This window comes from Lithobates pipiens, unplaced genomic scaffold, assembly GCF_037356315.1.
Source record: "Lithobates pipiens isolate NorthernLeopardFrog02 unplaced genomic scaffold, aLitPip1_a1.2 Scaffold_1, whole genome shotgun sequence".
Lineage (NCBI taxonomy): Eukaryota > Metazoa > Chordata > Amphibia > Anura > Ranidae > Lithobates > Lithobates pipiens.
This window is the reverse complement of record NW_027507685.1, coordinates 127,062,492-127,087,657: the sequence shown is the minus strand read 5'-3', so window position 1 is coordinate 127,087,657 and position 25,166 is coordinate 127,062,492. Positions and strand designations below refer to the sequence as shown.

General features: G+C 41.4%; 1 protein-coding gene across 2 annotated transcripts in view; it reads left to right on the top strand.

The window, feature by feature from the left end:
• The window catches only part of HDAC6 (histone deacetylase 6), a 97,817-nt gene extending 81,139 nt beyond the window's left edge, over positions 1-16,678 (top strand). For both annotated transcript variants that reach the window (XM_077476304.1, XM_077476312.1), the window contains exons 27-33: positions 2,401-2,547; positions 2,626-2,754; positions 4,513-4,824; positions 5,499-5,600; positions 9,418-9,564; positions 9,643-9,771; positions 12,218-16,678. In XM_077476304.1, coding sequence (XP_077332430.1) covers positions 2,401-2,547; positions 2,626-2,754; positions 4,513-4,824; positions 5,499-5,600; positions 9,418-9,564; positions 9,643-9,771; positions 12,218-12,283 — 1,032 coding nt within the window. In that variant the 3' untranslated portion in view covers positions 12,284-16,678. The remainder of the gene's footprint in view (positions 1-2,400; positions 2,548-2,625; positions 2,755-4,512; positions 4,825-5,498; positions 5,601-9,417; positions 9,565-9,642; positions 9,772-12,217) is intronic.
• Positions 16,679-25,166: the final 8,488 nt, after the last annotated feature.

The following is a 25,166-nucleotide window of genomic DNA, read 5'->3' as shown; positions in this document are numbered from 1 at the left end:
CGGTCCAGGCAAAGGTATTTCTCCCACCGTAAAGATCTGTGCCCTGAAGTCTTCTGGGAAGGATGCTGTCCTTCTTTGAGGCAATTCTCTACGCTCAATTCCATATTCTCAATTGTATTCCAGGCCTATACAACAAAACATCTTGTCAGCTTGGAACAGGAGAGCCTTCATATATAGTCTTATAGCCTTCATATCTCAGTCCTTTTCAAAGAGATTTTAGTTGGGCTTTGATGTAAATAATCATATCCATCCATACTGTTTTCCAAACATAGTTTTACTAAATAGTTTGGTAAGGTATCCCTATCATTAGAGGAATATGCGGTCTGTCACTATGGTCTCCTTCAAATGCTTGTTGCCTGGCATTGCATTGACCTCAAACAGCATGTAACAAAAGTCAGGGAAAAGCCAGAACTACAGTGCCTTGCGAAAGTATTCGGCCCCCTTGAACTTTTCAACCTTTTGCCACATTTCAGGCTTCAAACATAAAGATATAAAAATTTTATTTTTTGTGAAGAATCACCAACAAGTGGGACACAATTGTGAAGTGGAAGGAAATCTATTGGATTTTTGAAACTTTTTTAACTAATAAAAAAATGAAAAGTGGGGCGTGCAAAATTATTCGGCCCCCTTTGCGTTAATACTTTGTAGAGCCACCTTTTGCTGCGATTACAGCTGCAAGTCGCTTGGGGTATGTCTCTATCAGTTTTGCACATCGAGAGACTGAAATTCTTGCCCATTCTTCCTTGCAAAACAGCTCGAGCTCAGTGAGGTTGGATGGAGAGCGTTTGTGAACAGCAGTTTTCAGCTCTTTCCACAGATTCTCGATTGGATACAGGTCTGGACTTTGACTTGGCCATTCTAATACTTGGATACGTTTATTTGTGAACCATTCCTTTGTAGATTTTGCTGTATGTTTGGGATCATTGTCTTGTTGGAAGATAAATCTCCGTCCCAGTTTCAGGTCTTTTGCAGACTCCAACAGGTTTTCATCCAGAATGGTCCTGTATTTGGCTGCATCCATCTTCCCCTCAATGTTAACCATCTTCCCTGTCCCTGCTGAAGAAAAGCAGGCCCAAACCATGATGCTGCCACCACCATGTTTGACAGTGGGGATGGTGTGTTGAGGGTGATGAGCTGTGTTGCTTTTACGCCAAACATATCGTTTTGCATTGTGGGCAAAAAGTTTGATTTTGGTTTCATCTGACCAGAGCACCTTCTTCCACATGTTTGGTGTGTCTCCCAGGTGGCTTGTGGCAAACTTTAGACAAGACTTTTTATGGATATCTTTGAGAAATGGCTTTCTTCTTGCCACTCTTCCATAAAGGGCAGATTTGTGCAGTGTACGACTGATTGTTGTCCTATGGACAGACTCTCCCACCTCAGCTGTAGTTCTCTGCAGTTCTCTGCAGTTCATCCAGAGTGATCATGGGCCTCTTGGCTGCATCTCTGATCAGTCGTTTCCTTGTCTGAGCTGAAAGTTTAGAGGGACGGCCAGGTCTTGGTAGATTTGCAGTGGTCTGATACTCCTTCCATTTCAAAATGATCGCTTGCACAGTGCTCCTTGGGATGTTTAAAGCTTGGGAAATCTTTTTGTATCCAAATCCGGCTTTAAACTTCTCCACAACAGTATTACGGACCTGCCTGGTGTGTTCCTTGGTCTTCATGATGCTCTCTGCGCTTTCAACAGAACCCTGACACTATCACAGAGCAGGTGCATTTATACAGAGACTTGATTACACACAGGTGGATTCTATTTATCACCATCAGTCATTTAGGACAACATTGGATCATTCAGAGATCCTCACTGAACTTCTGGAGTGAGTTTGCTGCACTGAAAGTAAAGGAGCCGAATAATTTTGCACGCACCACTTTTCAGTTTTTTATTTGCTAAAAAAGTTTAAAATATCCAATAGATTTCGTTCCACTTCACAATTGTGTCCCACTTGTTGGTGATTCTTCACAAAAAATAAAAATTTTATATCTTTATGTTTGAAGCCTGAAATGTGGCAAAAGGTTGAAAAGTTCAAGGGGGCCGAATACTTTCGCAAGGCACTGTATACTTGTTCAAGGACATTCGTTCAGAAAGTAATACCTCCAAAGTAATAATTATATCGGTGAGGATGTCTCTGTAAGGTGCCACATCCAAATTGACTAAACAACAAAAGGGCACTCAAATAGTTTATAGACATATTTTATAGTAAGGGGACCCTGAAGAAGGAGCTATAGATACTCTGAAACGCGTTGGGTGAACTGCAAGAAACTTACTGTCATTCATTGTGGTGATTTTGTACTTTGTACACAGTAAATGTAATCATTACAAGTTTTCTTTATGCTTCATGTAACTTGGCTATTAACAATTAGCATTGTTCTTTTGTCTCACTTTCCATTTCTTGTTTCCAGGGAGAGATATTTACAGTGAGGCCACTGTCCTGTTGTCCTCATCTGGACTCAGTGTGTGAACTGCCCCCTTGTGGGCTGGATGTGACACAGCCGTGTGCTGCTTGTGGTACAGACATAGAGAACTGGGTGTGCCTGACATGTTATGTGGTGAGGAAGGTCTCCCTCTCAGCTGATAAATGGTGGATATCTCATGCTGTAAAGTGACGGTTCATTTCTGTCTTTCAGGTTCTGTGTGGGAGGTATGTCTCTCAGCACATGATATCTCATGGAGTTTCGTCTGGTCATAGTCTTGTACTCAGCTTCTCTGACTTGTCTGTCTGGTGTTATGGCTGTGACTCCTATATCCATAATGAGGTAAGGAGGTCATGTAAGACAATATACTGTTGATATGTCTGCCAGCAAATGCCCCAAAAGGAACATACCATTTCTTTATATGTTTTCTTTGTTATGTTAAAAATGAAAAAGTACAGCTTTTTAAAAAATATTTTTACGTGTCAGGTAACTTAAGCATTCAACATAAACATTTTATATTTACAGTGCCTTGAAAAAGTATTCATACCCCTTGAAATTTTCCACATTTTGTCATATTACAACCAACATGTCAGATGAGACCAAAATTTTACATTTTGGCTTAAAAGCAAAGTGCTATGTGTGGTGGAAAACTAACACTGCACATCACCCTGAACACACCATCCCCACCGTGAAACATGGTGGTGGCAGCATCATGTTGTGGGATGCTTTTCTATAGCAGGGACAGGGAAGCTGGTCAGAGTTGATGGGAAGATGGATGTAGTTAAATACAGGGCAATCTTAAAGAAAACCTGTTAGGGTCTGCAAAAGACTTGAGACTCAGGCGGAGGTTCACCTTCCAGCAGGACAACGACCCTAAACATACAGCCAGAGCTACAATGGAATGGTTTAAATCAAAGCATATTCATGTGTTAGAGTGGCCCAGTCAAAGTCCAGACCTAAATCCAATTGAGAATCTGTGGCAAGACTTGAAAATTGCTGTTTACAGACCTTCTATATCCAATCTGACAGAGCTTGAGCTATTTTTGTAAGTAGAATGGGCAAACCTTTCACTCTTTAGATGTGCCAAGTTGGTATAGACATCTCCAAAAAGACTTGCAACTATAATTGCAATGAAAGGTGGTTCTACAAAGTGTTGAATCAGGGGGGCTGAATACAAATGCATGCAGCACTTTTCAGATATTTATTTGTAAAAACTTTCCTTCCAGTTCAGTATTATCTGCCACTTTGTGTTGGTCTATCACATAGATTGAAAATGAAATACATTTAAGTTTTTGGTTGTAACATGACAAAATGTGGAAAATTTCAAGGTGTGTGAATAATTTTTCAAGGCACTGTATATATTTAGAATGAATATGGAGCTCAGTTGTTTTTTTTCACATGTTTACCTGGTTCCTCTTAGCTGCTGTGTTGACAAAGCATGTTTTTATAGCACTCAGGAACTTAAATTCTAATTTAGACTCATAATTGAATGTGTATGTTCTGACTCTTCCAACTTCCTTCTCTCCCTCCGTGCTTGGTATGTGTATAAAGAGAGAGAGTCAGAAGTCAAAAAGCTTCTGCTAAAAAACAACAACTTTGTGGCACTAGCATCATGATTGTGCTTGTACTGATAAAGGTGAAAAAAGAGAGAAAGGCTGGTGCAATGGAGTTTGGCTAAAACATTGTTGGCTAAAACATTGTTTTATTTATACAAATGATGGCTGAAACGCGTTGGCTTTTTTGAATATTGTTCACCTGCATTAATAAAACAATGTTTTTGCAGACCTCCATGGCACTAGCCTATCTCCCTTTTTTCATGGATTGTACATGGAGGTTTTCAGACACTTCCCAGGATGAGTGCCATGTTCTTGAGGCTCATCAGACATTACACGGGAGGTAATATCTTTGATGCACCTGTTCCTGTATTGATAAAGGGCCTGTGCATTTGCATTAGGATATTTCTCATGACATAATATATACGAAGTCCAGTTACAAATATATATTTTTTATTTTGATGGTGCTACCTTTGGCCATGGACCCATATTACAACATGGCCTATAATCCTTTCTCTCATATGTGTACTTTGTATTTCTCTTGCAGGTCTTGATTCCAGCAAAACAGTCAGCCTACTACAGTCGTGGACAAAATTCAGTGCACTTCGGTTCCAATAAAGGCAAGTCACTGGGAACAGTCATTGAAGTCCAGGTTTTGGAAAGAACGCCAGATATTTTGATGTCTGATGACCGGGGAGAAAGCTCTATGAATGAACTCCTTAGAGACTTGAAGCTAGAAGATAGTAAAAACACATCAACCACCAGCATTAGTGATGGTGACAGTGAACCTGCTGGTGGGGCTAGAAAGAAGATATTTCCTCTAGTGCAGCAAGTGGCTGACAGTTCAGTGGAAACTTCTGTGAGTGTTAATACTGAACACCGCTCGTGTTCTGTGTATTCATATTTTATCACTTGCTGTCTCAATACACTTTCTTTCAGCTTTTTCTTATTTCACTCTTTTCCCTCTTTCTCTTTTTATCATTTTATTACTCTTATTTTCTGTCGTCCTTACTCTCTTACTCTTTTTTTCCCCCTATTTCTCTCTCTTTGCCTTCCTCTCTCTGGCTTTTCTCTCACTCCCTCCTCTTTCTCTTACTCCTCCCCTCGCCTCTCTCCTCCCACACTCATGCCTTACCTCATTCACTCCTTCCCTTACTCATCCCTACTTTCTCTCACCCCTCCCTTCACTCACTCCTCTCCCTCACTCCACCCCTCACTCACTCCCTCTCCTCTCACTTCTCTGCTTACACCCCTTCCTCTCTCTCTCCGCCCCTTACTCATCCCTACTTTCTCACTCCCCGCTTCACTCATTCCCATCTGCCACTCCTTCACTCACTCCTCTCCCTCACTCACTCCTTCCTCTCTCTCACTTCTCCGCTTACTCGCCTTCCTCTCTCAGTCCTCCCCTTACTCATCCCTACTCTCTCTCGGTCCCCTCTTCACTCACTACCATCTCAATTCATCCTCCACTCCCTCCTCTTTCTCACTCCTCCATTCACACTTTCTGTCCCTTTGTCTTCCCTGTTTCTGTAGTCTCAAGATACTCACCTGGAGGAAAATCTACTCTCGGAAGCTGGTGGTGGTTGCTCAGCCTCATGTCACCAGCTAGACGTGAACTCTTCACTGGAATACTCTGTAAGTTCTGACACTTTTATTGCCTGTTAGGACCATTCTGGCTCATTGTAACTATTCTGGACTCTTTCACCATAAATGTTTACCAACTGGTTCCATGGTTTCAGGATGTAGTTTCTGTCTCTTCCACTTCACTCGACTAGAAAAAGGCATTATGTGACCCGTGACTGGCAATGCACAGATCACATAGCAAAAGCTGTTAACTGTAAGTTAAAGGGGTTAAGAGCAGAAAATCCACAGCATATCAATGATTCATCAGATCACCAGTTTAGCACCATAGAGTGTGAAAGCAAAAGTGCAGCTAATGCACTTTCACTTTCCTTCATTAATCCCACTGGAGATACAGTGTCTTGAAAAAGTATTCATACCCCTTGACATTTTCCACATTTTGTCATGTTACAACCAAAAATGTAGATGTATTTTATTGGAATGTTATGTGATAAACCAACACAAATTGGCACATAATTGTGAAGTGGAAGAAAAATGACGAATGGTTTTCAATTTTTTTTACAAATAAATATGTGTGGTGTGCATTTGTATTCAGCCCCCCTGATTCAATACTTTGTAGAACCACCTTTCGCTGCAATTACAGTTGCACATCTTTTTGGGGATGTCTCTACCAGCTTTGCACATCTAGAGAGTGACATTTTTGCCCATTCTTTTTTGCAAAATTGCTCAAGCTCTGTCAGATTGGATGGAGAGCATCTGTGAACAGCAATTTTCAAGTCTTTTCCACAGATATTCTATTGGATTTAAGCCTGGACTCTGACTAGGTCATTCTAACACATGAATATGCTTTGATCTAAACCATTCCATTGTAGCTCTGGCTATATGTTTAGGGTCATTGTCCTTCTGGAAGGTGAATCTCTGCCCCAGTCTCATTTTTTTGCAGACTCTAACAGTTTTTTTTTCAAAGATTGCCCTGTATTTAGCTCTGTCCATCTTCCCATCAACTCTGACCAGCTACCCTGTCCCTGCTGAGGAAAAGCATCCCCGCAATATAATGCTGCCTCCACCATGTTTCACGGTGGGGATGATGTGTTCAGGGTGATGTGCAATGTTAGTTTTCCACCACACATAGCATTTTGCTTTTAGGCCAAAAAGTTTTTAATTTTGGTCTCATCTGACCAGAGTACCTTCTTCCACATGTTTGCTGTGTCCCCCACATAGCTTCTCGCAAACTGCAAACAGGACTTTTTATGGCTTTCTATTAACTATGGCTTTATTTTTTGCCACTCCTCCATAAAGGCCAGATTTGTGGACAGCACGACTAATAGTTATTGTGATGGGAGTCACTTTTGGATGGGGGCTCATGGAACCTAGCTTACTTTAGAGAGGTTAAGAAATGGCTCCAAACGCCCCTCTTATATCTAAGTAACCCTGTGTCTATTAGGGGCACAGGGTGTCTGAGCAAATAATGGTCAACTACTTAATTGAGAATGTGATTTGGATTACTTCAAATGGGACAGTAATATTTATCAACAATAACCCTCAAGAAATATATGAAGACTATTCCTGGCTTGTTTGATTCTGAACTATACATGTTAATTGAAAGAGCTGGTCACATTGATCTCTATTCCATGATCTTCAATGTAGGAGAAGGACAGTCTGCTACTGGGGCCTCCTGGTATTGTCTGAAGGTGTTCTGTGTTTATACTTACTGTATGATAAAGTGTATTGCACCTTTTGGGCTTTGCTTAGGTAACATCCAGTAACATTAATTGTGCCCAAACAGTACCTTCAAAAATGTACCCTTTGTCTGGAATCCCTCCTGAAATATAGACGTGCACTTCTTGTTATATGAGGGTGCCTAGGCACTCCTGTACCCACTTCCTCATTTTATCTACAGTGTGAGATCCAAGACACTCACTGGCCTCTCACTGCTAGTATTAGAAGATTCGGAGTGAGAATTGGTGATGCCACTATTATACTGCTCACTGTTTTCCTTGCCAAAGGCTGTGATACGAAGGGTCAAAAACCTTCCTCTACCAAGATGCCTTCCTTCACACAGTGAGTGCAAGGCACGGGACCATAGTAATGAGGAAAGAGCAGCTACAGAGAGATCGCAACAATTCTGCTGACTAGTTCTATAGTACTTTGTCCTCAGCCTTCTTTTTTGGAGGGCACAATTTTCAGAGTTCAGTTTCTCTTTAAAAGGACATGGTAACACTCTTTCTCGTGTGATTATTATCTGGGACATGTTCTGGTTCTTGTATCAATATTTGACTTATTCTTAAGCTGAACCCTTCATGGGATTTCGACACCTTGCGCCGTAGACTTTGCCGAAGCTCAGCACCTCCCTTACTCCCCTCCCCTCCTTCCCTACTCCTTACTCGTTTTCTTCCTTTATTTTTTCTTTTTACTCCCTTCCCAGTCACCTAGGACAGTGGTTCTCAACTCTTGCCCTCGGGACCCACCAACAGGCCAGATTTTAAGTATTACCTTGGGGAGATGCAGACTAGAATACTGCAATCACTGAGCAGCAAATGATATCACCTGTCATGTATTTCAGTTATCTTGCAAACCTGGCCTGTTAGTGGGTCCTTAGGGCAGGATTTGAGATCCACTGAGCTAGGGTGTCGTCCTATTTCCCCATTACACAGAAAAAGCCACTCGGTATGTGTTGATGTGTTGTGTAGCTACTGTGAGGATGAGGCTAAGGGCCTTATATCGTGTAACGTCCATGTTTTTCTCCCTACCTAACAGTGGTTCAGTACCTGCTAGTTAGTGGTTTTCTTTTTTTTTCCGGTATGTTCATGTCAACTAAGTTTCTTTGTTTGTCTTCCACCACACTACAGCATATATTTGTTGGAGAGGCTACAGCCCTTGGTTTTTAGATGCTTTATATTACTGTGCTAAAACCTTGTCTGTTATTTTGTTGATAGCTATTGATTCTCTGTGGTTGTATTAATGTCTATTGATGGATTTCATCAACTATGGTATGCCATACTGTTATGTTCTACTGCATACCTTAAATAAAGAATGTAAAGGCCAGTTGAGGTCTACACTTCAATGTAGTGGACCGGTAATTGCTGCAAGTCTCACGGTTGGTTTATGTGTTAAAGAAGATTCAGAGGCCATAGAGCCTGTACTCTACAGCTGAAGACCACTGCAATAGTAAGACTTGCAGCACTTACCATTTCAACTCTGTTGTCCTTTTCAAAGAGACTTCGGTTGGGCTTTGATGTAAATAATCATATCCATCCATACTGTTTTACAAACTTTGTTTTGCTATATAGTTTGGTAAGGTATCCCTATCATTAGAGGAATATGCAGTCTGTCACTATGGTCTCCTTTAAATGCTTGTTGCCTAGCTGTGCATAGACTTCAAACCGCATGTAACAAAAGTCAGGGAAAAGACAGAAATCTTTATATCTATACTTGTTCAGGGGCATTCATTCAGAAAGTAATAACTCCAAAGTATGACAACCAGGCATATAGAATTGTCAGGAGGAGTGGATAGCACTGGCATCCTACATGTATCCTAATTGAATGACAACCAGGCATATAGAATTTTCAGGAGGAGTGGATAGCAATGGTATCCTACACGTATCCTAATTGAATGAGCTTTATATTTAGTAATATTCTGTTCCCTCCCAGCAATCAACTGTCACTTGCACACACTTTGCAAGCCCCCATAATCAGCAAATGCCTTGATTTTAAGACTCTGCTGCTGGGAACTGATTAGTAACATTCAGCGCAATTGCAATAAAAATCCTGAGTATTTAATCTTGCTGAAAGTTTTCTTTATGCTTCATGTAACTTGGCTATTTACAATAAGCATTTTTCATTTGTCTCACTTTCCATTTCTCATTTCCAGGGAGAGATGTTTACAGTGACGCCACTGTCCTGGTGTCCTCATCTGGAGTCAGTGTGTGAGCTGCCCCCTTGTGGGCTGGAGGTGACACAGCCGTGTGCTGCTTGTGGTACAGACATAGAGAACTGGGTGTGCCTGACATGTTATGTGGTGAGGAAGGTCTCCCTCTCAGCTGATAAATGGTGGATATCTCATGCTGTAAAGTGACGGTTCATTTCTGTCTTTCAGGTTCTGTGTGGGAGGTATGTCTCTCAGCACATGATATCTCATGGAGTTTCGTCTGGTCATAGTCTTGTACTCAGCTTCTCTGACTTGTCTGTCTGGTGTTATGGCTGTGACTCCTATATCCATAATGAGGTAAGGAGGTCATGTAAGAGAATATACTGTTGATATGTCTGCCAGCATTTACGAATGCTCCAAAAGGAACATACAATTTTTAATTCAATTACGTTAAAAATGAAATGATACATCTTTTTAAAAAATATTTTTACACGTCAGGTAACTTAAGCATTGTATGTGAACATTTTATATTTGGAAAGAACTCAGAGCTCAACTGTTTTTTTTTTCCACATGCTTACCTGGTTGCTGGTTAGCCTGGTGCACATGGGCCAAATGTCGGGAGACATACAAAAAAAAAACAGCCGAGATTCGGCCCATGTGTATGTAGGTCTGTCGGATGAGCATGCTGGAAAACCAGCAGACGGTCGACTCCCGATCAGCGCTCTCAGCCTACAGCAGAGAGCGCTGACCGAAGTGTTCTGGTGGGTGGGCCATCCCCCTGTCAGATCATAACAGCTCAGCTGGGGAGATTGCTGCACTAACTTTACATATTTAGTACAGCAGCTCTAACCAAAGCTGACAGGTTTTTTATTTTTTGGGGTTGAACAATAAAAAAACGTATAGTGTGTACCAGGCTTCCGCTGCTGTGTTGACAAAACATGTTTTTATAGTGCTCAGGAACTCAAATTCAAACTCAAATTTACATTCACAATTGAATGTGTAAGGTAGGACTCTTCCCACTTCCTTCTCTCCATCCCTGCCTGGTCTTTTTTTAGGCTTCTGCTAAAAAAAAGCTTTAGAGAAAGGTTTTTTGATCATGGATCTATCAACTTTTTTGGCACCACATCCCTGAAATTGGTAAATAAACAGGAGGGATATAAGGTTTTTTTTTAGATGCAGAATAAATTGCAAATATAATATTTAAAAGTTTTTTTATTTTGAAAACCAAAATAAAAAATTGTTAAAAGTTATAGCAGTTAGCAAGTACAATGTAATACAGCACTGTAAGATGGACTTCCCAACATGTTTCGCCCATATGTCAGGCTTCTTCAGGTGATGCTGTCCAGTTTTGAGGTACAAGCTCTCTCTTCGTTTAGAGTTGCATATCATATATATTGCACAGTGCTACATTTATTTAAATACATAACATATTACATGCATATACGTCTCTAGTATCGGTGGCGATGCCTCTTACCTATATCTCCTATAGTAGATCCAAACACTGCCACAATTTTCAGACGGTTGTCTGTATCAAGCGGACCATATGTGACAGGCGGCCACAGGGTGAATAAGAAGACCGGCTAAAAAATATATGTATATTAAGATATATCAGATGTATCAAAGAAAAAAGGGAATATGTGGGACTTTGAATGAGACACAATGGAGAATATTGCGCCTCCATCCCTGGTTGCTTATGCAAAAAAGAGGGGGGGGGGAGAGTGGGACTTTAGATGAGGTGCGTGGGGTAGAGCCAGACAAAACCATATACATATGTAAAAAATTATATTCTGTATTAGACCAAAAATAGGGCATGGATCAACCCATATAAATGCATAATAGCACATTGGCATATAAAGTACAAAGTATCAACATACATTTTGAGGATAGTCAACAACATGACACAGAAAGTAAATATTGTACATCACAGTCCCCCAAATGGAGTAGACATAACATTATCTAATATAATAAATATAATGTTAAAGCAATAAAACCATCCTGATATAATATTATGTCTACTCCATTTGGGGGACTGTGATGTACAATATTTACTTTCGGTGTCATGTTGGTGACTATCCTCAATATGTATGTTGATACTTTGTACTTTATATGCCAATGTGCTATTATGCATTTATATGGGTTGATCCATGCCCTATCTTTGGTTTAATAAAGAATATACATTTTTACATATGTAAATGGTTTTGTCTGGCTCTACCCCATGCACCTTATCTAAAGTCCCACCCTCTCCCCCTCTTTTTTGTATCAGATGATATCAGAGAGGAAACTTTAATTCTAAACTGAAGAACAAAAAGTATGTTGAAAAAAGTCAATGTACAAAAACAAGTTCTGCAGTGGACTTAGTTCCAAGGGATTGAGAACGCTGTCTACAGCCCCAAGTATTTGTATCCAAGACTGGCAACAGATCAAGAATACAATATGGAAAAAAGCAATTTGTTTTTCTTGATAGAAAGCTTGTACCTCAAAACTGGACAGCATCCCCTGAAGAAGCCCGACATATGGGCGAAACACGTTGGACTGTTCTGCACATAAAAAAAAACCTTATATCCCTCCCGTTTATTTAAAAAAAGCTTTGTGGTACTAGCATCATTGTTGGGCCTGTACTGATAAAAGGCCTGTGTGTTTGAATAAGGACATTTCTCTTGACATAATATGAAGTGCAGTCACAAGTTGTTTTTTTTTTTTTTGTTTGTTTTTTATTCTGATGCTCTTGCTGTTGGCCATGAACCCATATTACAACACGGCCTATAATCTTGTCTCTCATATGTGTACTTTGTCTCTCTTGCAGGTCTTGATTCCAGCAAAACAGTCAGCTTACTACTCCAAATTTGGCGAGGAAATGCCTGGAGCATAAACTATGCTTAACCCCCCCAGATTCAGCATTTTCGTCACACGCTCACTTTAGCATGGATCTATGATGGACAGCTTGTTGAAGACACACAGATTGAGCAATGCTGTGTGTCAGACTTGGGTTATCTGATTTTAATGGAGCAGTGAACCTAAATTGTATGGAGGCTTATAAAATCAAGCAAATAATATTTATGTGCTACCGTTTATATAATGACAAAGCTTTTTAAAGTTTTGGATGGAATAGGAAAGGGTTAGAACCCCAGTTAGTTTTTTATTGCTGTTTGTGTCCCACTGGGCAGATTCACCCTCTCTGGAATTGCAAACTTTTAAAAGTGTTACCAGAATAGGAATTGACAGGAAATCTTCTAATGTGTGTATCCTTTATGATAACTGTTTCAATGCCCATTCACACCAGAAAAACCTCCAGATTCATTCTGGATGCGTTTCTGCACGAGCGATAACTGCATTTTTTTTATACATTTCTGGTTGAATCCTAGATGGGTTTTTTTTTTTAAAGCTTTTTACTGCATTCCAGTACAGTTCTGTGCAGGAAAAAAGCAACATCCTTTTTTTCTGGAACTGAAAAGCACTGGAATGCACTGCACTGGTGTGAATTATGCCATTGGAACTCATTTATCCTACTGTCAATGCTTTTTTGATGATGTTTTAAGGTCAGCGTATTTGATGCTCTAAGGGCCCGTGTGCACCACATGCAGTGCAGTGCTTTTTTCTGCATCAAAAAGGTATGGACGTAGGTTATGTGGGTTCCAGTGTAACAGTTCACACCAGTGCAATGCTTTTCAGTTCCAGTAAAAAAAAATGCAACATGGGGCTTTTTTTCCTGTACAGAAATGTACTGGAATGTGGTAAAACGCATAAAAAAAGCAATAGAACCGCTCATGCAGAAAAGCATCCAGAACAGATCTGAAGGACTTTTTGTGGTGTGTGGGGGCAATTTCTTCACTTTGGAAAGCTTCCCTCTGACTACATGTGTTTCCAGGAAATGAAGAGAAGTTTCCCTAAGGGCCGGTTCACACAGGGGGCGACACGAGGCGACACGACTTGCCGTGCCGCGACCTGACAAGTCGCCCCCGTTCTGTACAATGGAACCGTTCTAAGAGGAGCGACTCGAGTCGCTCCGACTCAGAAAAAAGGTTCCTGTACTACTTTTGGGCGACCTCGGGGCGACTTGCATTGACTTCTATACAGAAGTCATTTGCAAGTCGCCGCTGAGGTCGCGGCAGGTCGCGGCGAGGCAAGTCGTGTCGCCTCGCATCGCCCCCTGTATGAACCGAGCCTAAAGGAACACCAACAGATAAGAAGAACCTGGGGTTTTAACCATCCCCTTCTCTATTCAAAACTAAAAAAAAATGTTTTGGCTTTTGATACTCTTTAATTTTTCTTTTTTTATAAGAACTGAACGTAATAATAGTTCTGATGCAGGGGGAGACAATATCCTGTGGAAACAGAATTACTTTCTGGTATCCAGTGAAAGATATTGTAGTAAGCCTTTCTCCTCTTTATTGTTAATGTATAAACAGACATATTTCTCAAGTGTTTTTTTTTTTTTTTTAAAGCCGTGCAACCTCTTACATATTTATAAATTGTGTTAATAGCTTATGTATGTAAACGTGGCTCATAGTTTTGGATTTCTTGCTCTTTTTTGGATTTCTTTGACTTTTTTCACTATTTAAGAAAAATGCAGCCGTGTGGGGCTCCACCCACCAGGCGCAACATTTATTCACAGAATTTTCAGAATGGAAAACTGCAAGTACCAACAGCCTTTGCAACTGTCAGCTTGTAGTTCTCAATGAACTACCAGGGCGCTCTGCTCTAGTTCATTGTTTCTTGTCAGTGTGCATATGACAGGCAGATACACTGACAAGTTTGCAGGAGACTTGCATGGCACCCGTGATCTGCTGTAGGTAAAAAAAAAACTTTATGCAAAAAGATGTGCATTTATTTTTATTTTTTTTAAAGGGTGAACTTATCCTTTAAGCTGCTTGATGAATATAATTTTTTGAAGGGATTGGATATTTTTCAAAAGACATCTGCACCTATGCCTGTGTTTTGATACTACTGTAAGGTAGTAAAGATCAAATTATTTACCTTATGCTTGTGCCAGCTGTAGAAGTGTCTGTTGTACCCAAAATGTAAATGCTCTTATTTTTACTGGTATGTTTATTGTCTTTTGCTGTTGTGTGCAAAATGCAAATGCCGTGTACACACGAGTGGAATTTCCGACAGAAAAAGTCCAACAGGAGCTTTTCATCATATATTCCAATCGTGTGTATGTCCCAAAGGACTTTTTACGTCGAAAATTCTGACGGACCTAGAAAGAGAACATGTTTTTCTTTTTTTCTGACGGAACCAATGCCTATTTGGAAAACCGCTCGTCTTTATGCTGTTCTGACGTACCAAAAACGACGCATGCTCTTAATCATGTACGAGACGGAAGCTATTGGCCACTAGGTATTGAACTTCCCTTTTCTAGTCCCGTCGTACGTGTTGTACATCACCGCGTTCTTGACGGTCGGAATTTGATGTTACCGTGTGTATGCAAGACAGCTTGAGCGGAATTCCGTCGGAAAAAACGCTTGTGTGTACACGGCATAAGGCTCAAAAAACAATATTATCAATGGGTCTGGCATGGCAGAAAAAAATATAACACCAAAGCAGAAAAGCTTGGATGTTAGCATTGAAGTCTTGAGTTACATTCTCCTAAGAACACTACTTGTATGGAGTATTTATCTTTTTTAATGTTTGTGGGGGTTCCCTCCCATTGTCCAAAATAACTGGGTACTATGGATACTTTAAAAGCCTAAGAGCACATGATAGGTAAAAAATACTGCATAGAGGTTTTACATAAATGTGTCAGGTATTGGCAGAAAGGTGAAACAAGAAGTCCTAATATCCAGGTTATACTGCCACCTATAAGAGGGTTGGACACTGACAAACAGGAAAAAAAAACTGTAGGCCATCCCAGGGTAACCCATCCTACACCTAGTATGCCTCAGTTTTATGCTGGTGTCTTAGGAACAGGTTTTTTTTTTTCTAATTTTAGCTCTGAAATTTTAAAGGCTAACCTGTGATTTATATAGCGATTTTTTTTTTCTTCTTCACTTTTTACTTTAATCAAGACTCATACTGCATTTACAAGGGCTGCTGAAATCTTTCACCTCCGATTTACAGCTATCTGGCGTGATTGTTCTCAGCCTGGCTTTTAGACCTTACTGTATCCAGGCCCTGCTGGAATGGGTATTGCAAGTCTAGACTTGAAATTACCTTGGGGCATAGGTTCCCATGTGGGATGCTATATAGACTCGGTTCAGGTTAGGTTAGCTGCAGAGCATCTTCCAGGTCCAGTGGCATTGGCATTGCCTCTGCACTTGCCTTGTCTTTGAAGACTCACTTAGTGAGGAGGCCAGCAGGTTGCTCAGCACTATATTTCTGTTTCCCACGAGCGATGCCATGGAAAGGGTTCACACTGTGGGACAGCGCATTGACATCACCTGTATACTGCTGTTCCTGTTGCAAAGAGCCACATAGAACCCAAAGAGACCTTTAATTCAAGCTCATGGTCTCAAGGATCAGATTCCCCCTTTCCTGTTAAAGCTCACTCTACCAGGGCAGTGAGCAGTTTTTAAATGCCAGGCAACTGTTTCCCAAGACTGTTCTTCTGTTTATACGTTCTTAGTTCTGCCATGTGGAAGTTTTGGCCTCGCCTGATGCCAGGTTCGGGCATAAGGTTCTTTAGGCGGCTTTTTGAGCTGCAGCACCTAGTTTTCTGTTGTTTGTTGGACCTTTTGGCAATTGTTAGCTGTGTTGCCAAACCCTCATTTAGGCTGCTTTTGGATATCCCGAAGGTTAAGACTTTCTGTGTTTGTCCTTCAAAGAATGAGAAAGTACAGTGATTTGGTAATTTTGTCCTTTTTCTTGTAGTCCATTGAGGAACACCTGTCCCCCTTCTTCCCCCCTCTTGTGTTTTGTGTTTGTAATCATGCTCTCTCGGTATTGCTTTGCTACAATTCTGAGGCATGCTTGGTAGTAGGAGGGTGGTATGGTTGACAAAAAAAGGAGTTTACATGAGTCCAAAAATCCTGTTTTAAATAATCACTGTCTGTATTGTATGGACTTTGGATTACTAAAGGGGGGGGCTACTGATTGGATAGCTTTTCCAGAATGAGTTATCAACTACAGTCTTTCAGCTCTGGGGATTCAGTTAGAAAAGTAGCACATTCTATCAGCATGTATACTCTGAACTGTTAAGAAGAAATGTAAAGAAATTGAGAAAGTTTGTAATATGACTACACATCATGTTTCACCTAAAAGTTTGTTGTTTTAAGAGTCACCAATAATTATTTAATAATATTTTAATTATACACATACATTTTATAAAGCCTGTCTCTGTGTTTGTCTCTCAAAGCAATTGTGAAGCCTTTAAATGTAGGGACATTTGTGATATTTTGGCAATGGTATGTGGCTAGTAGCCTTTATGTGAACTTGTATTAATATTATGTGAATAAGGCACCTTCTCTATAAAGTATGGATATTATTCATGAAACAGTCTGAAGGCCACAAAGTGACTCAAGTTACTGAAATATGTGTTGGATGAATTGCTGCACAGTGTCTGCAGCAAGAAAGGTAAGTGAGTACATTGTTTAAAGCTCATTTGCTGCTTGTTAAGAATATGTAAATATTTTAATGCCCATAGTGTAGTCATCCTTCTACTTTAAAGTTAACTCTCCAGATATTTCAAAGACAATGTAAATTTGAAGAAAATACGCCACAGTGCTAGAAAACTAGCGAAATTGGTTTTGATGTAACAGCGGCCCTTGCATAATGAGAATGCTCCTACTAAAAAGGTATAATGATACAGCGCTGTCTACAAAGCCAATTTGCTAACAAAGTGCTGAAAATAAAAATATTAAATATTGAAAAAATTATTTAACAGAACTATACAGAGCTGCAACTTAAACGTGAGATACCCACATTAATAATAACTTTATACCAAAAAGCTGCGCTATAATAATGAACCCAAAGGCGGTTGAAAGTACTTGTGAATATAAATTATTAAACCTTTCTCCGCAATATAAAACAAAAGAAAAAAAAAAATAATTATGAATAAATTAGTGCTTCACTATATTACATAAACTTGGTATTTAGTCCATCTCCATAAAGGTATGTATATAGTCTTTATAATCTCCACCGTGGTCAAACCACACTGCACCAATGAGAAAGTGTCACAAAGAGAAATAGGATCTTCCACCACCAAAATCACTGCCGCTTACCAGCTGCTCTGATCCCATATAAGAGATCAGATATTGCCATAAAGATTGACACTCGATCAGAGATTGGACTGCATGGAGGACTCAGACTGCATGGAGGGTGTATCCTTTAGAAACACTCCGCTCTGCTGGAAGTATACTCCTACGGCCACACCACTCGTTTCCAACCGTGTGAATACAGGAAAAGAACCACTCTAGTTTAATATTGCCAGAGTATTTAATAAAAAAAATGTAAAATCACACTTACATGGTACATGTATCAATTAGAGCATTCATAAAAACATCTCGCCGGCTGGCTTCTATATCGCTGCCTGTCGCTTCCGGGATCAGCACAATTTAGCGGTGACGTCAGCACGCCGCTCCTCCCTACGCCGTTTCGTTAGAGATAACGTCTTCCAGGGGCACAGGCGGCGTGCTGACTCACCGCCATATATACTATAACAACAACTTTAGAAACGCCCCGCTCTGAGTTCCTAGCGTCCTGCGGGGCCATCTTAAGTGAGGGCACACACCCACACTCTACAAGCACTCTATTTCTGCCTGTAAAGGTCCAGGATAATTAGATCCGCCCTCTCTCTGGAGTCCCAAGGCGAGTATGCCACAAAAGCCATCACATGTAAGGGCACAAGCCCTCATAATAGGAATCTATTGTCACGGCCATACATATACAGGACAAATCCCCTTTACATTAATATATTCCTGAGATTCACAATACAGATTCAATATAATGACAAGTAGCTGGACAGGGAGGCAATTTGTGAGGTACAGCCGTAAAGTCAATCAAACCCTAGTAACAATGTGAAACTAGTTTTAAAAAGAGCAAACCAAGAAGAATTTTTTTGCTGACAAAATAAGAGTGAAAACCTTGAGGTTCATTTTACTACTAAACTTGAGACTACATATACAGTGCATATATACTCAGCAGCCACTTTATTAAGTACACCTTGCTCGTACTGGGTTGGGCCCCCTTTTGCCTTTCAGAACTGCCTTAATTCTTTGTGGAAAAGATTTAACAAGGTGTTGGAAACATTTCTCAGAGATTTTGGTCCATATGGACATGGTAGCATCATGCTGTTGCTACAGATATGATGCAAATATCTTGTTCCATCACATCCCAAAGATGCTCTATTGGATTGAGATGTGGTGACTGTGGAGGCCATTGGAGTACAGTGACTTGATTGTCATGTTCAAGAAACCAGTGGTGAGGTGATTTTAAATTTGTGACATGGTGCATTATCCTGCTGGAAGTTGCCTTCAGAAGATGGGGACACTGTAGTCATAAAGGGATGGACATGGTCAGCAGCAATATTTACGTTTGCCGTGGCATTTAAATCATGGTCAATTGGTACTAAGGGGCCCAAAGTGTGCCAAGAAAATATCCCCCACACCATTACACCACCAGCCTGAACTGTTGATACAAGGCAGGATGGATTCATGCTTTCATGTTGTTTATGCCAAATTCTGACCCTACCATCTGAATGTAGCAGCTGAAATCGAGACTCAATCAGACCAGACAAGTCCAATTTTAGTGAGCCTGTGTGAATTGCAGCCTCAGTTTCCTTTTAGCTGACAGGAGTGGCACCCGGTGTGGTCTTCTGCTGCTGTAGCCCAACTGCTTCATTGTTCAATGTGTTGTGCATTCAGAGATGGTATTCTGCATTCCTTGGTTGTAACGAGTGGTTATTTGAGTTACTGTTGCCTTTCTATCATCTCAAACCAGTCTGCCCATCTCCTCTGACATCAACAAGGCATTTTCATCCACACGACTGCCGCTCACTGGATATTTTTCTCTTTTTTGGACCATACTCTGAAAACCCTACAGATGATTGTGCGTGAAAATCCCAGTAGATAAGCATAGATAGATATGCTCAGACCAGCCTGTCTGGCACCAACAACCATGCCACGTTTAAAGTCACTTAAATCCCCGTTCTTTCCCACTATGATGCTCTGTTTGAACTTCAGCAAGTCATCTTCACCGCGTCTAGATGTCCAAATGCATTGAGTTGCTGCCATGTGATTGGCTGATTAGCAATTTGTGTTACCAAGCAATTGAACGGTTATACCTAATAAAGTGGCAGGTGTGTGTGTACAGTGCCTTGAAAAATTATTTATATCCTTGAAATTTTCCATATTTTGACATGTTACAACCAAAAATGTAAATGTATTTATTAGGCTTTTATGTGATAGACCAGGGTTCTCCAAACATTCTAAAAAAAGGACCAGTTTACGTCCTTCAGACTTTATGGGGCCCAGACTGTGGCCAGCGGGAGGAGAAAACTCCACAGCATAAGTGGAAGTAAACAATGCCCCATCATTGGTATTAGTGGAAGGAATAGTGCTCTATTGTTGATATCAGTGAGAGGAAAAGCACCTCATCCTTGGTGTCAGTGGGAGGAACAGTGCCCCATCATCAGTGTCAGTTGTGGAAGGAATAGTGCCCCAAGGGCCGGATAGAGGCAAGCAAAGGGCCACATCTGGCCCCAGGGTCGCAGTTTGGAAACCACTGTGATAGACCAACACAAAGTGGCACCTAATTGTGAAGTGGAAGGAAAATGATAAATGGTTTTCATTTTTTTTTTACAAATAAATATGTGAAAAGTGTGGTGTGCATTTGTATTCAGCCCCCTTTACTTTGATACCCCTAACTAAAATCTAGTGAAAGCAATTGCCTTCAGAAGTCACCTAATCAGTGATTAGAGTCCATCTGTGTGTAATTTAATCTCAGTATAAATACAGCTGTTCTGTGAAGCTGCCAGAAATTTGTTAGAGAACCTTATGCCCCATACACACGATGAGATTATCGGACGAATGAACGTCCGTTTTTTATTGCATGCTAATCTCAGATCGAATCTGATGAGTTTACTAAAGTCACGAAAATTCCCGCACGACATAAAAAAAATTCGTACGTGATGTCATGTGTTGTAATGCATTTGTATTGCATTTTCGAACGATAGCTGTACTGATTACACGAAAATCGTACGATCTAGCATCGTACGAAAAAAATTTCCGTGCACGTCCGATAGAATAATATCGGATGTACTGTTCGAATCGGCTCTCGAAAGCTCTGTACTAACGATCCGATTATCGTACGATCGCATCGAAAGCGGTATTTTCCGTACGATTTTCGTATCGTGTGTACGGGGCATTAGTGAACAAACAGCTTTGTGAAGGCCAAGGAACACACCAGACATGTCAGGGATAAAGTTGGAGAAATTTAAAGCAGAGTTAGAGTATAAAAAAATATCCCAAGCTTTGAACATTTCACAAGGCACTCTTCAATCCATCATCCAAAAATGGAAAGAGTATGGCACATCTGCAAACCTACCAAGACATGGACGTCCACCTAAACTGACCGGGCAAGGAGAGCATTAATCAAAGAAGCAGCCATGGTAACTCTGAAGGAGATGCAGAGATCCACAGCTCAGGTGGGAGAATCTGTCCACAGGACAACTATTAGTCGTGCACTCAGCATCATGTTGTGGGGATGCTTTTCTTCGGTAGGGACAGGGAAGCTGGTCAGAGTTGATGGGAAGATGGATGGAGCCAAATACAGGGCAATCTTAGAAGAAAACCTGTTAGAGTCTGCAAAAGACTTGAGACTGGGGTGGAGGTTCACCTTCCAGCAGAACATTAACCCTAAACATACAGCCAGAGCTACAATGGAATAGTTTAGATCAAAGCACTTTCATATGTTAGATTTGACCAGTCAAAGTCCAGACCTAAACTCAATAGAGAATTAGTGCAAAGACTTGAAAATTGCTGTTCAGACGCTCTCCATCCAATCTCACAGAGCTTGAGCTATTTTGCAAAGAAGAATGGGCAAAAATGTCCCTTAATGTGCAAAGCTGATAGAGACATGCCCCAAAAAAAATGGGGGGGGGGGAGACACGCACGGCACAAGAAAGCAGAGGCCCGGCAAGAAGAACCTGAAGAGAGCGGGACAAGACCCCCGAAGTCAGAAGAAGACGGCCACTAGTAAAAGAGCAGAAGAGTCCAGCGAGAAGACCCCCGAAGACGCAAGAAGAGAAGACCCCTGGAGCTGTCTAATAAAGTATTTTAAAAACCTGTGTTGTGTTTTTTTTTTTTTATGTACACTTTTTTCCCCAGGTGAATGGGTAGGGGTACCATGTACCCCATACTCATTCACATTGGGTAGGGAGCCGGAATCTGGGGGCCCCCTTATTAAAGGGGGCTCCCGGATTCTGATAAGCCCCCTGCCCCAGACCCCCGACAACCAACGGCCAGGGTTGTCGGGAAGAGGCCCTTGTCCTGATCAACATGGGGACAAGGTGCTTTCGGGGGGCCGCATGGCCCCCCTTCCCCAAAGCACCCCCCCATGTTGAGGGCACACAACCTGATACGGCTCAGGAGGGGGGTCGCTCACTCGGATAAGGGTCTGCTATGGACTTTGGGGGACCCCATGCCGTTTTTTCAGCGTAGGGGTTCCCCTTTAAATCCATACTAGGTGACGGGGCTAACGAGGTGTCAATCTCGCCGATGGAGGACGCAACATTGACTTCCTTCGCTAGTTCCATCTACCTGGAGTAACGTTCAAAATGAACGGACTTTACTCCGTGTGTGGGCAAGTTCGTTAATTTCCATAGTCTAGCGGACTGTCCTGCAGCAAAGTTCGCCGGATTATCCGATCGTGGCATGACAGTTACTTTTTTTGGTAGCGATTGAAGCCGTCTGACAACCAGGTGCTCTTTTGCCTGTGAGTCATAATGGCTGTACCTGTAAATCTAGAGGCCAAATGTCCAAACAGAGATACGCTAGTAAAGAGGCCTACACGTTGCTGAGCATGACAGATGAGAGCGAATGGGAAGCCTCTCTACAAAAACCGCTAGAGAGCAGCGGCACCCTGACAGACAGCTCCGACCAGCGGCTTAGTATATCCTGGTTGTAGACAAACCAGCACTGCAGTAAAACTTGGTGACGTGGCGAGCCCCATAAGTGCAGTTCAAGCTGGTGCAGTGGCTAGCACAAGTAGTGGCCCACAGTCTTCAGGAGTTTGAACACAGGCCCGTAGAGCCCATAGAGTCTTCTGCAGCACCCATACTTACCCCATTTACTGACCAACCAGGAATTCAGGTGGAATCAGTCAATTTTACGTCACTTGATTTTTATTCCCTGTTTTTCATGGAAGATCTCTATAGATCATGGTGGGCCAAAGCAATTTGTATGCTGATCAATTCATTGCCGCTACTCCCCATTTGACCCTTGCCAAAGACTGGAAACCTATTATGGTATGACGGAATTTAAGACCTTTCGGGGGACCTATCCCCTCCTCATGGACATTACTAAAAAGTGTAGGTTACGGTCATATTGGTCCACTGACCCAATTCATCATATGCCCGTGTTCTCTGCTTCCATGGCAAAGACTAGATATGAGCAGATTTTGCGGTTCATGCATTTCAATGACAATGCACTCTGTCATCCTTGGGGGGACCCTGGATACGATTGGCTCCACAAAATTTGGCCCCTTGTAAACAACTTCAACCAACAATTCAAAGCCTTGTTTATTTCCAATCAAGTTGTCTGTGTTGATGAGTCCCTGATTAAATATTTTGGCCGCTTGTCTTTTAAATAGTATCTGCCCAGCAAGCGTGCCAGATATGGGGTCAAGTTGTATAAGCTATGTGACAGGGCAACAGGCTATACATATAGTTTTAGGGTTTACGAGGGAAAAGACAGCACTGTGAAGCCCCCAACTGCCCAGACTACATAGGGAGTGCTGGCAACATTGTTTGGGACTTGGTGTCGGCCTTATTTGGAAAGGGGTACCACTTGTACGTGGACAATTATTACACAAGCGTGCCACTTTGTGAAGTGGAGGGACATACAGAATGTTTCCGTTCTGTCCTTCGTTTACGCAGATACAGCAGTCGAAATTCCAGCGGTGACTAGTGTTGTTGTGGAGCCCCTCTATTTTTATGAATACCACCTTTAACATGGGAGGGGTGGACTTCAATGACCAGATGATGGTGCTGTCCTAAGGCCAGACGTTGGTATAAAAAGGTGTCTGTATATTTATTCCAATTGGCTCTGCTGAACGCTTATGTGCTATACAAAGCACCAGGATGAACTGGATCCTTCCTAAAATTCCAGGAAGAGATTGTCACAGCCCTTCTGTTTCCAGATGGTGCTGTGGTCCAACTTCCCAATGCAAATGCAGTGAGCCAGCTGCATGAGAGGCACTTTCCAGAAGTCCTCAGTGGTACCCCTGCCCAAAGAGCACCCCAAAGAAGATGTCGTAGCTGCATAAAATTCTGATATAGGCGTGACACCCATTATTATTGTCCCCCCTGTCCTGACCAACCTGGTCTCTGCATCAGTGAATGTTTCCGTGGCTACCACACACTAGTGGAGTAATAGCGTAGGGTATAGCACTGCACAGTCCTAGGGCACACTAACACGGGGTCTTGAAAGAAGAGATGGCCATCACATTTTGAGAGACTCTAATCTGGAACATTTGCAGTTAAAATAAAAGTGCAAAAAAAAGCCAAAAATAGTTGTTTTATTTTTCTTCTCTTTCTATTGTTCTCTATCTATTATTACTGTATTTTATGTTTAACTGTAATGTTTTATTTTTACTTTGTTTTATTGTATTTTCTTTGCCGGAATAGTATGTCTTACTGTAATACTGTAATGTTACTTTGTTTTATTGTTAACCATTATTTGATTTGCAGGTACTCCATTCAGCTGCAGCATGGGTTTATTTATTCTGACAGCAACAGGGTTTGCTCTCATGATACATAAAGCCGTGACTCCAACGCTGTAGGAGGTGATTTCACCACCACAGTTAAAAAAAAGAGCATATATACGCCGAAGCATGGGGGCAGGGGTTGAGGGGCGATTTGCCCCTAACATTAGGGGTGGATTGCCCCTATGCTTTGGCATATATTTTTTACAGTTTTTTTGGCAGAGATTGCAATACAAAAAAAAGTTGTTTTATTGAGTTAATGTTTTATTGTTACCATTATTTGCTTTTCAGATATGCCATTCAGCTGTAGCACATATTCATTTATTTTGACAGCAACAGGGTTTGCTCTCATGATACATAAATCAGTGACTCCAGCTCTGTAGGAGGTGAATTCACTACCTCAATAGAAGAAAAAAACAGTGCATGTATGCCCATCATTAGAAGTGGGTGGATGCAGGGCGGTATTTAATGGTGGGCATACTACCGATCAATCCCTTTTTTTGTTCAGCCCACAGGCTGCATGAAATAAAAAGAACATTACAATATATTACCAACAAGGACCAGCAATGTACTGGTATGTTGCTGGACTTTGAGTGGTTATACCAGAATGATGCCTACAGGTTTAGGTATCATCTTGGTATCATTCTTTTTAGCCAGCGATCAGCTTTATTTCAAAAGCAATCCTAGTGGGTAATTAGCCCCTAGACTGCATTTACTTGTCCAACAGGGGAACCCGAGAATGCACTCGGTTCCCCCAGCTGACCATAGATCTGATCGTAGACCAGAACGGCTCCAATCATCTCTATGGCCCAAGAAACCGAAAGCTACGAGCATTTCATGACTTGGGTTTTCACTGGATATAAACAGCACCATTGGGAAAGCATCTGATCACACCG